General features: G+C 45.8%; 1 protein-coding gene across 1 annotated transcript in view; it reads right to left on the bottom strand.

Annotated features, from left to right (window-relative positions):
- The window catches only part of PI4KA (phosphatidylinositol 4-kinase alpha), a 117,578-nt gene that overhangs the window by 34,496 nt on the left and 68,981 nt on the right, over positions 1 to 14,101 (bottom strand). The window contains exons 20-23 of the mRNA XM_032310247.1: positions 8,984 to 9,092; positions 8,491 to 8,627; positions 8,195 to 8,328; positions 4,807 to 4,889 (exon numbers count right to left, since the gene is read on the bottom strand). Of these exons, the coding sequence (XP_032166138.1) occupies positions 4,807 to 4,889; positions 8,195 to 8,328; positions 8,491 to 8,627; positions 8,984 to 9,092 (463 nt within the window). The remainder of the gene's footprint in view (positions 1 to 4,806; positions 4,890 to 8,194; positions 8,329 to 8,490; positions 8,628 to 8,983; positions 9,093 to 14,101) is intronic.

The raw sequence follows: 14,101 nt of genomic DNA, 5'->3' as shown, positions 1-14,101 counted from the left end.
ATTTTCTGTTTTCTTCACTCTTCCTAGTTTTAGTAATTGGAATTTTTTATGGAAAGTCAGTCCCTTCTTCCCCATATCATTTGTTCAATCATCTAATCACTACGGACTCATGGATATTTATTCCTTTCACTGGGTTATAATCTGATACTGTCATTATTTTGTTGCTCAAATTGTTCCAGGGTTGGTCATTAGGAGCTCTTTCAGGCAGGCTCCTGTGTCCTTGTGACATGCCCACAGGCCTTTCCTTTCATTTTCTTCTTCTTCCTCTCCTTTTTCTTTTTTTTCCCTTCACAAGACCTTCCTTTCTGGCACTGTGCGCTGTCCTAGGCGCATCTTGTATTTTCCCTGCAGCCTTAGCTCCCTTTACTGCAGGATGGTGTTTAGAAACCAGGATCTGAGCACGGGGTGCGGTTGTGGCTCCCAGGGTGCAAAGCAGATTTTAAAAAGCAACAGTGGCTCAGTGGGTTAAGCCTCTGCCTTTGGCTCAGGTCATGTCTCAGGGTCCTGGGATCAAGTCCCGAATCTGGCTCTCTGCTCAGCCTGCCTCTCTGCCTACATGTGATCTCTGTGTGTCAAATAAATAAAATCTTAAAAAAAAAAAAAAAAAAGCAACAGTGGGGCACAAACATCATTTGCTGATGTCATTAAATGCCGTTGGCCCTGCAGTGCTGGCCCATTTATGCAGGGTCTTTGGGGTGGCTAAATGACAGGGCTGCAAGGGCAGCAGGGCAGGGACAGCAGGCAGGCACTGCACCTCAGTGCTCCAGGCCCAGCCAGAGGCTGAAACATAAAGAGGTATCACGTATGTGTTTATCATCAGGAAAAACAGGCCCCTGAAACTCTGAGACCTGGAAAGTGATTAGTGTGACCTGGACATGCTCCAGCAGGGAGAGGCTGATCTCTAAGAAGCTGGGTTCAGTGGAAGAAATTTGTTTTGGGGGTGTGTTCAGTGTAATATCTTCTCATGTAGCTCTTAGGAAACTGAAAGTGTAAGTTCCTAATGAAAAACTGTCAGATAGTGGTAAGATGCCAATGATGATCACGCAGTAGTCTCTATGGAGATTTTTACTTAAAAACAGCCACTTTCTTTTTTGTGCTCAAAGTTAGCTTGGGATTACCTTGGTCTTAGTCTATCCTGACTGACTGTAGCTGGCAGGCTATGCAGAAACACACGGGGGCTTGGCTCACACCACACAGAGGATGTCCCAGCCATCCCCTTTGGCGGCTGCTAGATGCTTCTTATAACCTCTCTCCTGCTTGGTTCTGAAAATTCATCAATAACCAATCTCCAAAGACATCTCCTTCCCACCTCCCACATTTTAGGAGAGAAAAGGAAGAGGAAAGTACACTCAGTAGGTACACATTTATCAGCTTAACCCTCAGTACCATATTTAGGACAAAAATAACCCATTCGGAAATTAGGTGGAAGAGTACAATGTACTGTGAATATTAAGTCTTGGTAAAGTGGACATCAGGCCCCATGGCAATTTAATTTCCTCTTTTTAAAAATTTATTTTTATTTAAATTCAATTGTATTAACCTATAGTGTATTATTAATCTCCAAGGCAGAATTTAGTGATTGATCAGTTGCACATAGTACCCACTGCCCATTATATCAAGTGCCCTCTTAATGCCCATCACACCCAGTTACCCCATCCCCTACCCACCTCCCCTCCAGTAATCCTCAGTTTGTTTCCTAGAGTTTCATTGTCTCTTAAGGTTTGCCTTTCTCTCTGTGATTTCCCCGTCCCTCTGTTTTTATCTTATTTTACTTTACCTTCCCTTCCCCTATGTTCATTTGTTTTGTTTCTTAAATTCCACATGAGTAAAATCATATGGCATTTGTCTTTCTTTGACTTATTTCGCTCAGCATAATACCCTCTAGTTCCATCCCTGTCACTGCAAATGGTAAGATTTCATTCTTTCTGATGGCCGAGTAACATTCCATTTCCATTTCCAATATTCCATGTATATACACCACATCTTTTTTATTCATTCATCTGTCAATGGATATCTGAGCTCTTTCTATATTTTGGCTATTGTGGACATTGTTATATAAACATTGGGGGGCACGTGCCCCTTAGAATCACTATGTCTGTATCCTTTGGATAAATGCCTAGTAGTTCAATTGCTGGATCGTAGGGTAGCTCTACTTTTAACTTTGTGAGGAACCTCCATACTGTTTTCCACAATTTAATTTCCTCTTACAACACAGCGACAGAGAAACAGAGCTCAGAAGAGAATTATAATTTAGCTTTAGAAAGGTAACTGATTCTGTTTATAGATATTCTCATTAGGAGGCTGGCAAAATGTGGCAGGTTCTTAGGCCCCTAGGGGTTGGCAGTCTCAATTTCTTTTTGTTGCTTACCCTCCCTCCTTGAATCAAAGAAACTCGGACTGACCCAACTGTCTAGCACAAAATAGCTGTTAAATAGACAATGGGTGGACAGACGAGGAGAGCAAATCAATGAACAGCTCAGCCCGTGGTTTACAGTGTCTTTACTATACCCCCAAGTGCAAGGATCCCAGCACTGCCAGCAGGGGGAGCTCATTGGTGGGGCATGTGTGTGGGACCCTCTGAGTGTGGGACTCCTCTCCTGTATCCTGCACCAGTGGAAGAGGTCTCCTAGCATACAAACTGCCTGCACATAACTCCACCCTAGCCTCTAAAGGGCTCCTCCTAGTCCAGTCCTTTCCAGCACTGCCAGCAGGGGGAGCCTGCAAACCCCTCAATGGGTCTTTCTCTGCCAAACCCCCAAAATACGTTTACCCACTCAATTTCCCAACTGTCGAGCAATAGCAGGAAGGGCCCTTTAAAGGACTTATTGGACAAAGGTCCTACATGAGACAGTACCTCGGAATCCCCGGGGTGATTTTAGAAAAGATTCTTGAAGGACTGATTTTTCAATAATAGAAAAAACAGCACCAGAATTATCTGGGGATTAATTCTCCACTGGCAAGAACAAATTGATAGATTCTTCCCTGTGCCAATGACTTCTAAACATGGGAAGGACTCCTCACTACTAATTGTACTTAATTAATAATAAATTTATTGATTTTAAGAATTCTCCATTAGCATTCCTCGAAATATTTACCCACACAATTAATCAAGACTCAAAGATCTACTGTACTCAATTCCCTCAAATATTTAAGCACAATTACAAAACTGATCAAATTTTTCTAAGCATTTTTTTTTAAAGATTTTATTTATTTATTTGACAGAGAGAGATCACAAGTAGGCAGAGAGGCAGGCAGAGAGAGAGAGGAGGAAGCAGGCTCCCTGCTGAGCAGAAAGCCTGATGCGGGACTCGATCCTGGGACCCCCAGATCGTGACCTGAGCCGAAGGCAGCGGCCTAACCCACTGAGCCACCCAGGCGCCCCATAAGCATTTAACTAAAACCTGTGTTTAATATTTCAAAGTCTCTTAAATTTTTAAACACTTTAAAAATCAACACATAGACCAACAGAAGGATGCTTAAAACCCATCAGCAACCTTATACTAAAACTGGTCAGTGACTATATTATGTGCTTAATTTTTTTTCTTTGCGGTCTCAATTTTAATAACTCTTCTCATTTTTATTGCCATTCTTATCTTAGGTTTGCCTCACTAGCATTTCAGTAACTCTAATATTTTTATACCACCGGAGAATTTCATTTATTTGTTTTCCTAGGAGTCTGGTGCTTTTAGGACTGGCTGCATCTGAGACTCTCTGCACACTCAGGATTTGAGGACATTTGCATCATTGGACTTGTAAGTCTTTGCGTTTCATATAGATTTCCTTATTCTGAAACTCCCCCAGAAATGATGCAGTTGTTTGGACTGTGGATCATTGGTGTACAGGTCCTGATAGTCTGGCCTAGAACTATGGACCAGAACTATGGAAGTGTCCATAGTCCTGAGTGGGGTCTCCTTAGGGCTGGCAGGACTAGTGAAGCATGGAGCCCCACACAGAAGGTCTGAATCTGTCCCCCTAGCAAACTCTCTAACAGCTACTTTCAGCTAACAGAGTACCTTTAACTGGCTACTCTGTGGGACACCTCTGACCTGTTACCTGCTGGGCACCCTTTCTACCTGGTCACTCTTGGAGGCCAGGCGTGACTTTATTGCTGGTGCTAGGCCTCTTCCTGGACTGTGTGACTCTTTCCTCTTGTTCACTCTTTCCTGATTGTACAAGAGAAATAACTACTTGTCTCTATTTCACAAACACTTAGTGGAAAAAACAAACATTTTATACATATAAACACATATATCCAATATATTCTGTATTAATGTTATACAGTAATTATATTATATATTATATCTGTTGCTTTGCTAAAATATGTAGATTATATATATCTTAGTGTATTTGGATATACACCATTATCCTATTTATTTGTCCTTCTTTAAGCAAAGTAATAAAAATATTATTCATGTTCAAACTGTGATACTCTGTCCATTGAGAGTCCTTTGAAATTGGTTCTTTGTCCTCCTAGCCTGCTCTGGACATTTAAAAAGCATAAAAAGTCAAAAGATGCTCTAGGTCCATCAACGACTATGTGAGGAGCCCAGGATCCTTTTCGCATGGGATAGTATTAGAGACTGAAATTTGGGGGTTGGAGCGTACAAGTATTGAGGGTAGACAAGAGTGATGCTCCTTAAGGCTGTATCGTTATAAGGTTATAACCTTATAACCTTAAATATTTCCAATGTAGCATGTAACTTCATACAACTATTTTCTTCATGTAGACAGAAAACTGGGAGTAGTATTCCTTATTAGACTATTAAAGCTCATCTCCTGATTGGAGTACCACAACAAGGAACTTACCAGACTTGTCCTTCTGAATAGCTTTATCTTCAAAGTAGCAGAACATTACCTGGAAGCGGTCAGGATCTGTTGAGCGCAGTACCCTAGCAAAGAGAACAGTTTGGAATAAATTTTGAGAAATCCAGCCCCTCCCTGTCACAGATGTGGTGCTGCCCAGAACTGGTGAGGCTGCGAAGAACCAATAACCCACGCCACTTCGAGGGTCATGTGCTCACGCTGACTTTCTGGAGGAAATTACCCACCCTCTCTCATAACGTTCCCACATCGTTCCAACCAGCAACCCACCACTAGTGATAGATCTTAAGGGTTATGTCCATAAGGATTAAGAGTGCTGGCTATATGTTCATCGAGAGACTAGCTGGCTACACCAAAGTACACCCATTTAATGGCACATCACGTAGCCACCAAAACGAGAGATGACTCCATATGCACCGCTACAGAAAAACACCCAAGATGCACCGTTCCATGAGACAGCAAGATGCGGGGGAAACGGGGACAGCACGATGTCAGTGACAGATTTCCGGAAGGCCTCCATGTGCCTTCGATGTGTAGGATATGTATGTCTGCATTTATAGACAATTTCTAGAGAACTTCTAAAAGGGAAAGTAAAACTATCAAGAGTGGGGATCTCTGGATTCAGAGCCAGGAAAGTGAGAATTGTATTTTTCATCTTGAGCATCTTCTGCACCATCCCAATGTTTTCCTTCTCTTTTTTATGTGCCATTTTCACTTTTATAGTAGCTGTTTGGGACTACTTAGTTGAGGGGCTCCACTAAGATAGCACGGCCCGTGTGTACACAGGCAAGTGCTTGGTGGAGTGCATCTGTGGGCTTCTGCACCGAACTTCGGTGAGTCGAACCTTAGTAGGACAGGTCGGCTGGCATTAAGCACATGTGTTCCTGAGTGCTCAGGTTCAGAGTTTTTTGTTTTTTTTTTTAAAGATTTTATTTATTTGACAGAGAGAGATCACAAGTAGGCAGAGAGGCAGGCAGAGAGAGAGAGGAGGAAGCAGGCTCCCTGCTGAGCAGAGAGCCTGATGCGGGACTTGATCCCAGCACCCTGAGATCATGACCTGAGCCTAAGGCAGCGGCTTAACCCACTGAGCCACCCAGGCGCCCCTAGGTTCAGAGCTTTTATATGATTTCTTGTATTGCCAACTTTGCTGTTTATTTATTTATTTATTTATTTATTTTAGTGAGAGAGAGAGTGCACATGTTGGGGGGGGTCGGGGCAGAGGGAGAGGGAGAGAGCATACAAAGCAGACTTCTGCTGAGCACGGAACCCAAGCTGGGCCTCGATCTCACCCCAAGCCGGGCCTCGATCTCACCCCAAGCCAAAACTGAAGTCGGGTACTCAGCTGACTATGCCACTACAAGCCCCCACTTTGCTGTTTTAAAGCTCTTGTAATAACCAGTGGCTGGGACCCGAAGCCAGCCTCCTGAATAAAGGCTTCAGGGCTGCTTCTCCATGCTGACAATGCTCTCAGAGGCCTGGCAGGCAACCTGGGATGGGAGTTGGGCTCTTGAGAGCTTCCTGGGGGCTGTTCCCTGATGGTCTTGCTCTACCAGCCCACTCCACAGTGTGTCCTGAGATCCTGAGAACTCCATTCGTGGGCACCCTTGTGGGGAAGCAGGAGACAGCCCTGCCTGCGGGCACATGAGGCTGAGAAGGTCCGGGGACATCTCTTGTAGCCATTCAACCTCGGAGCAAACCAGGTTTTTGGTCTGTGTTGGCTTGCTTGTTTTGCCTTGGTTGGTTACTCTTTCAAAATATATTCCTTATAGGAAGGACAAGAGGGAACTATACTAACACACATAGGGAATGGTGGTGGGATCAGTGGTTTTTCCTCTCTACTTATTTCTAAGTTAATGTGTAATGTTCTTATATTACTTTTTTTTTGGTTCTTATATTACTTTTGTAAAAAAATGAAAAAGCATTTTTTTCAAATTATAATGAAAAGCATTTGCAGTTTCATTTCATGGCTCTGTGGTACTCTGGGGGAGAATGGGTCACTAGTTTTCAAATTCTGCTCTGTTGTGGCACCCTCAGGCTACCAAGAGTCAGGGAGGAAGGGACAGGGCAGGAAGGTGGGTGTTCACCCCCACTCACCCAAAACAGACTTAATCTATTTTATACGTTGAGTTCTTTTACCAGAGGGTTTCATGGCACCAAATAAAGATTAAAATGGTGGCACTGGGGCACCTGGGTGGCTCAGTAGGTTGGGGTCTCTGCCTTCGGCTCAGGTCATGATCCCAGGGTCCTGGGATGGAGCCCCGCATCAGGCTCTCTGCTCAGCAGGGAGCCTGCTTCCTCCTCCCTCTCTGCCTCTCTGCCTACTTGTTGTGATCTCTGTCTGTCAAATAAATAAATAAAATCTTTTAAAAAAATGGTGGCATTCACCAAATATTCCCCTGTTATGAACTAACACTTTCTTTTTCAAACCACTGGTAAACTTTTTCTATAACTTATTGCACCTATCCTATGATTCAACAAATGGGCGACATGTAACCTGATCTTTTCTGATGACAGGGACGTATCATTCTGTAGCCAGTGTATTCAGCTGCAGCCCGAGGGGCCCTCAGTCCTTACCACGGTGGAGCTGGAGCATTCACACAGGCAGCAGTGTTCTGAACGCCCTAGCTGCTTCTTCCAGCCATCATTTAGGAGAGGCAGCATGGCACAGTGCTTAACAGACTACTTGGATCTCAGTCCTAGTCAGGGATTATTATCTTAGGTAATTAACTAAATGGCTCAGTGTCTCAGTTTCCTCACCTGTAAAATGGTATGTAACACTGCCTTGGTAGGTATGTAACCTACCAACACATTGTTGGACAATGTGTCAATACATGTAACTTAGCACAGTGCCGGTGTGGCATAAGCACTCAATCCATGTTAATACTGGTATTGTCACGATGACAATTATTAGAGCTGTTAGGTCTGCTGTGATTACACATGCATCCTGAGCGCCAGGCACCTGTGGGACTGTTTTGGGACAGGCCCCTTCCCACTTCCCATTTGCTGTTTGTACTCAGCTGTGGTCCTACAAACCAGTGCAATGAAGGTCTTCGAACATGCTCAGGGAGGGCCAGTTCCTAATGTGGGCTCTTGCACAGTCCAATGGACTGTTTGCAACGTCTATATTGACTGCTCAGAAGGCTGTTCCTTATAAGGAGAAGATGATAGGGGAGTTTAGATACCTGGGGATTTATAAGTTGCAGTGTTTGGTGCCCAATAGGGAGGAGCACACAAGAAGAGTGGTTTTGGTTTTTGCTTTTTAAGAAAGCTTGCATGTGTTGGGAGGAAGTGAAAAGAGTCCCATGCCCAGAAGGCAGAGAAGTTTAAAAATTAGCTCCAGCGTGGCTGTGCTGGGAGGCAAAGGCCTGGGTACCTCATATATTCCAGGCGGTAAACAGACAGGAGATAGGTAGACATGGCAAAGTCCAGCTTGTTGATGAGGGCGGACACTTCAGGAGCAGGGTCCAGCAGGTTGATGATGGTGCTGCGGAGCTCGCTCAGTTCAGCCTGGGGGGAAAGAAACACTGGAGGGCTCACACAGGCGCCCAGGGGGAAGGTGACCCTCCCCCCAGGAGCCATGGAAAGCATGTGATAACAAGGACAATGAAAGAGAGCTTAGTGAAACCCCTGCCCCACATCATCCTTCCCTGGCAGGGTGAGAATCCTTACGGGGGTGACTGTGTCGTTTTTCATGGCCGAGTTATACTGGAGAACAGAGCGCAGGGGTTCTTTGCTGGGAAACGTGAGCAGGGGTGACTTGGTGGCTATTTCACAGACCCCTTCATACCATTCTTCTGGCCAGAGTCCTGCAAGAGAGTACACATGAGTGAGACCACCACCTTACTCCAGAAGCACTAAGGGGCAGGTGACACTGACCATTTCTGGAGTCCTGGGTCCTTTGCGCCAATTTTCGCCTAAATGCGGCACAGAAATGAACTTGTTTCCTAACTCAAACGGGTTTTTCCTAAGATACAGAGCACTGTCAGAACCCTAAACTACATCTGGGAAGTGTAATATTTACAATCACAGCTGAATGCACAGAAAAGCAGCTGAATTTGGGCGAATTTTGAGTGCATGCACATTCATAATTAGGGACTGTTCTGTCTCACCTTTTTTTTCACGCTGCACTCTGTCTTCCCCGGGGCAGCGAGGACCCTCTTACCTGAGCCCTCCACTGCAAATCCCATCAGCACAGAATAGAGCCAGAAGTCCCGGAAGAGTTTCTGCAGCCGAGGCTTGGCTTCTTTGATGGGAGGTAACCTTCGGGTGAGCTGATGCGCGGAGAACAGAGGGAGAAAAGGAGGTTATTTGCTCACAAGCCATAAAACCTACAGATGTAAAATCAATCCCAGATTCATTCTCCAAGAATCAGTCAGTCATTTTGGGTAGGAAAAGACACAATGAGCAGTGACCAACAATTCTTGATCAATTCACTAGTAAATACTCCCCCATTCAGCAAACATTTATTGAGTAGCTAATGTGCACCAGGCACCGCGCCTGGGAGGTGAAAAGCCCCATTCTATAAAGACCTTTCTGCCGAGTTTGGAGGCAGGTGAGGAAATCATCACAGTGTGGCAGTTCCTGGAGAAGGTGTCACAGGTCTCAGTGTTACCGTGCAAGTAACCCTAGCCAGGCAGTGAAGGGGGAGCAGGCTGTCCAGCCATAGGGGTATCAGGCCCAAAGCCTGGGCCTGGGGAGGCTGAAGCTTAGGTGAACAGCTGTGCCTGGAGAGACAGGGTGATCATGAGAAAATTTGTGGGTTAAGGAGAAATGGCTTTCAGATCTTTCTGGGAAGCACAACTTTTCCAACAGTCATCTTGGGCAGAATTCCAAGATTTAAAATCGGTAGAGGCAGAGTTGCTTAGGCGCAGCAGTGAGAGGCTGAAGTCCCTGCATCCTTGCTCCAGATGGTGTTGTGCCCCAGTGTGAAGCAGGGAGTGGCTTGTAGGTTGTGCAAAAATGTTAAACTTGTGCACAGCGCCTGTTGGACAAGTTGGTCCTCACAGAACCCCCAGAGGATGTCAAGCTTTGTAAGATGACAATCAAGCTACAACAAGGGGTCTCTGCTATCCAAACAGTCATGAAGGCCAAGGACAAAGAGGTGGGGCACATGATGACACCACTGCTGGGAAGGCAGGGGACAGTGAGAGGGGTGCCTGCACCTGTAGCTGGTAGGACTATAAACTGGTACGCTATTTCCTGGAAAGCAATCTGGAAAAATGCATCAAAAATTCTAAATAGCCCCATCCTTTCACCTACAATTCCATCTGTAGGGATCTATAAAAAACATTTTTTTTTTCTGATTTAGGTACAAAAATGTTGCAACATTTGTTAGAACAGAAAAATAAAGAGGAAAACACTAAATGATTACCTGAACAGGGCATTTACATAAGTTACAATATATCAGAAACTGTATTTTCTTTTTCTTTTTCTTTTTTTTTAATATTTTATTTATTTATTTGACAGAGAGAAATCACAAGTAGATGGAGAGGCAGGCAGAGAGAGAGAGGGAAGCAGGCTCCCTGCTGAGCAGAGAGCCCGATGCGGGCCTTGATCCCAGGACCCTGAGATCATGACCTGAGCCGAAGGCAGCGGCTTAACCCACTGAGCCACCCAGGCGCCCCAGAAACTGTATTTTCTAAGAATATTTGGTGACACAGGTAGAACTTACATCAAGTGAAAAAAATGCAAAATGCATATAACATGACACAGATTTAAGGTATATGTATATAAATACATGTACATAGAAAAAGAGGGGAAATCTCCAGTTGCATTGTAATAATGATTATTTCTGGGTAGCTGGGTTGGCAGGAGCTTCTAGTTTCTTCCTTAATGTTGCCTGCATTTCCTGGAGTTCTGCCATAGATATGTTGCTTCCACAATCACAGGGAGGGTACAGGTACTGGCTTAGGGCTGACAACACGCTGTGAAGGAGAGGCAAGCAGGCCCTCCCTGAAAGCCACTAGGGTGCTGTGCCCTTGGAGAGTGTCAGTCAAGATAGGGTGGGGGCTGCAGGGTGGCCTGTGGGAAGGTGCTAAGGAGGTGGAGAAGCACTGGGGAGGGCACTGGTGGACAGCACTGTCTGAAGGTAGAAAGGACACTGCCACTAAAGCACACCTGAGGGGCTTCTAACTTGCTAGTGGCCAAAGATGAGGGTCTGAGGAAAAGAAGCTCTGGGACTGACTCTGAGGTGATGGAGCTCCCTAAGATAAGGTTGCAAGAGATGGTAGAGGCATAACGGGGCTCCCAGACCAAAGCCTTGGCTTGGTATTCAAGGTCAATGTGGCTAAGAGGTTCTGATGTCCTGTAAAGAGAACTTGCCTTTGGTGGTTATGGTCAGGCTTTCAGAATATTTCACTCTCAACTGGATCAGGGGCCCCCATGGTTTTAGAACACTGAGAAAGTGACTGTCGAAAATTTATCTCCACTTTGTGATCTTACTACTCCTCACCCTGAGAATGCTCTGCCTCCCTCCTAAGAACTAGGGCTTGGAAGTGCCCTATAGGTTCTCCCTGTACTGATGACTCCATCACACCAGCTGAGATGGCTCTGGTCCCCAGGAAGGGAAAACTGTGGTGGAATCACAAAAGGCCCCAGAAGTGCTCCAAAGCGACCTAAGATAAGGACACAGTATACCCAGGCTGGTTAGGACTGGTTGAGACATATTCCTGTGCTTCAGGAGAGACAGAAAGCAGTGAGGAGGTACCAGAGAATGGCTAGAAGATGACAAACGGATCCTGTCTGGCCCCAAGACAGGACAGGCAAAGGGTAAAGGAAAGGGCTATAAGATAACTGAACCGCTCTCCCCTAAGAAGATCAAGGTCAGAGAAAAGTCTGAACCAGATCAAGGAGTCCAAAGAGACATAACAACCAAATGCAGTGTAGGAACCCTGACTGGATCCTAGATTTTATTTCCTTTTACTTTTTATTTTTAAAGATTTTATTTATTGGGGCACCTGGTTGGCTCAGTGGGTTAAGCCACTGCCTTCGGCTCGGGGTGTGGTCTCAGGGTCCTGGGATTGAGCCCCACATCGGGCTCTCTGCTTGGTGGGGAGCTTGCACCCCCACCAATCCGCCTGCCTCTCTGCCGGCTTGTGATCTCTCTCTCACTGTCAAATAAATAAATAAAATTTTCTTTAAGATTTTATTTATTTATTTGACAGAGAGATCATAAGCCGGCAGAGAGGCAGGCCCAGAGAGAGGGGGAAGCAGGCTCTCCGCCAAGCAGAGAGCCCGATGGCGGGGCTCGATCGCAGGACCCTGAGCCAAAGGCAGTGGCTTAACCCACTGAGCCACCCAGGTGCCCCTGGATCCTAGATTTTAAAAAGCTATCAAAGAAGTCGTGGAGAAATCTGACTGGGACTAGAGGTATGATGTAAGACAGAAGGAGTGAGTTTTCCCAGATGTAACAGTGGTGCCGAGCACCTCCCACCCAACAATTTAGGAGAGCTAATTGTCAGGAAGGGCTGAAATCCAGTTATTTCAACAGTGGGTTACATGCTCAGAAATCTAGATATGTAAAAAACATTACCAGTTCGCTTAAAATAACCTAAGCAATACATACTCATAGAAAAGAAATTCCAGCAAAGTATAAAGAGGAAAAAATGAACACTTTTCACCTGCCTCCCATTTCCAGTGTTAAGAGTTGGCTGCATCTCCTTCCAGATATTTTTTGTGAATAAACTCCATATGGTGAAAGAGACAATAGCAAAGGTTTACTAGCATTGACCAAGTGCTGGGCGCAACTCTCTGTGCTTTCTGCACATTATCTCAGCATCTCATCTAATTTTCACAGCAACCTTATGCAGCAGGTTTAACTACTGTCCTCAGCTCAGAGAGAACAGAGAGGGTGGGAGGTGGGATTCCCACCAGCGTGGCCAGCACAGCCTCGGAGAAACCCAGAACAGATGGTGGGAGCACAGCAGCTGTGCGGTGGGCCTAAGGGAAGACTCTGCAGAAAGAGCACCCAGTGCCAAGGCTCCAAGAAGGGCTGGGCTCAGAGTGTGTGAGAACAAGGTGGAAATGGAGGGAGGGGCCAAGAGTAGATCACATGGGGTTTATCAGGCCCGGGAGGAGTCTGTGCAGAGGGAAGGGCCTCTCTGAGCCTGCATGATGGTGCCCATGCTGAAGTCCCAGTGTTGAGCAGGAGGAGTGGAGGTTCTGAGAAAGCGGTGTGTGACCACAGCTACTGAATGCTGGCTGACCTGGACCCAAATCCAGCCACACCTGTCAACTCTTAAACACAACGGATAGCCCTCTTTACACGCCAGAAATTTCTCAAAATGAACAACACACAGACGCCCCCTACAGGCTTCTCACACACTTAGAGAGTCCCCAGAGAGTCCTGTTCTCCATCAGAGGGACTCTGGGTAACAAACACACTCTTGGGTACCAAAATCAGGGAGGAACGCTCTGTGATAAGCTGGTCTTCCAAACAATCCAGAATATTCTAGTAATAATGTTTTAGATTACAAAATTTAAAATGAATGTTAAAGAGTGATCCCAGGAGCACCTGGGTGGCTCATTTGGTTAAGCATCTGCCTTAGGGTCAGGTCATGATCTTAAGGTCCTGGGATCGGCCCCATATCAGGCGCCCTGCTCAGTGGAGAGCCTGCTTCTCTCTCTCCCTCTGTTCCACCCTCTCCCTGCCTCGTGCTCATACTCTCTCTCAAAGAAATAAAAAATATTAAAAAAAAAAAAAAAAACATGAAGGGTGATATTAGCTCCACAGATCCCTGTGAATGCCTAGGTGGGCCGGAGTTTGGGGAGCTCTGCTTAGTAATACCCTATCTGTCCTGTAACAGCTAAGGAAGCTGGACTGCAGCCTGGCACAGAACACAGTGAGTGAGCCCTAGCTGAAGAAAGTTCTGTACCAAGTTCTCCTTACACTAGAGATCACTGATCACATTCTCTCCCTTCCACTTTTTACAGAGGGACACATCATGGAAGCATGGGGACACTTGCCTAGCAGCCGCATCAGGCCTAGAGACCAGACCACGGCCAGATCACCTGAGTGGGAGAATCCAAAGCTGGAAGGCAGATGAGTGGGCCTCTGCTTTTAGGGGAGCATTACAGCTACCCCCAATGCAACCCAGCCCCTACAGCTCTGAGGAGTGTCTCATTATGTGATGGCTTCAGCAAGGACTAAGCCCACAAGCAAGTTGACACAATGATAGTCATGCCTTCAAAACACCAGCTGTACCAGAACTAGAGCAGAGGAGTCAGAAGTCACTCAGCAGAGATCAAAGACCCAGCCGAGGGGGGTTGTGCTGACAAAGCT

The sequence above is a fragment of the Mustela erminea genome, chromosome 13, assembly GCF_009829155.1.
Source record: "Mustela erminea isolate mMusErm1 chromosome 13, mMusErm1.Pri, whole genome shotgun sequence".
NCBI classification, from domain to species: Eukaryota; Metazoa; Chordata; class Mammalia; order Carnivora; family Mustelidae; genus Mustela; species Mustela erminea.
This window is presented reverse-complemented; position numbering and strand designations above follow the sequence as displayed.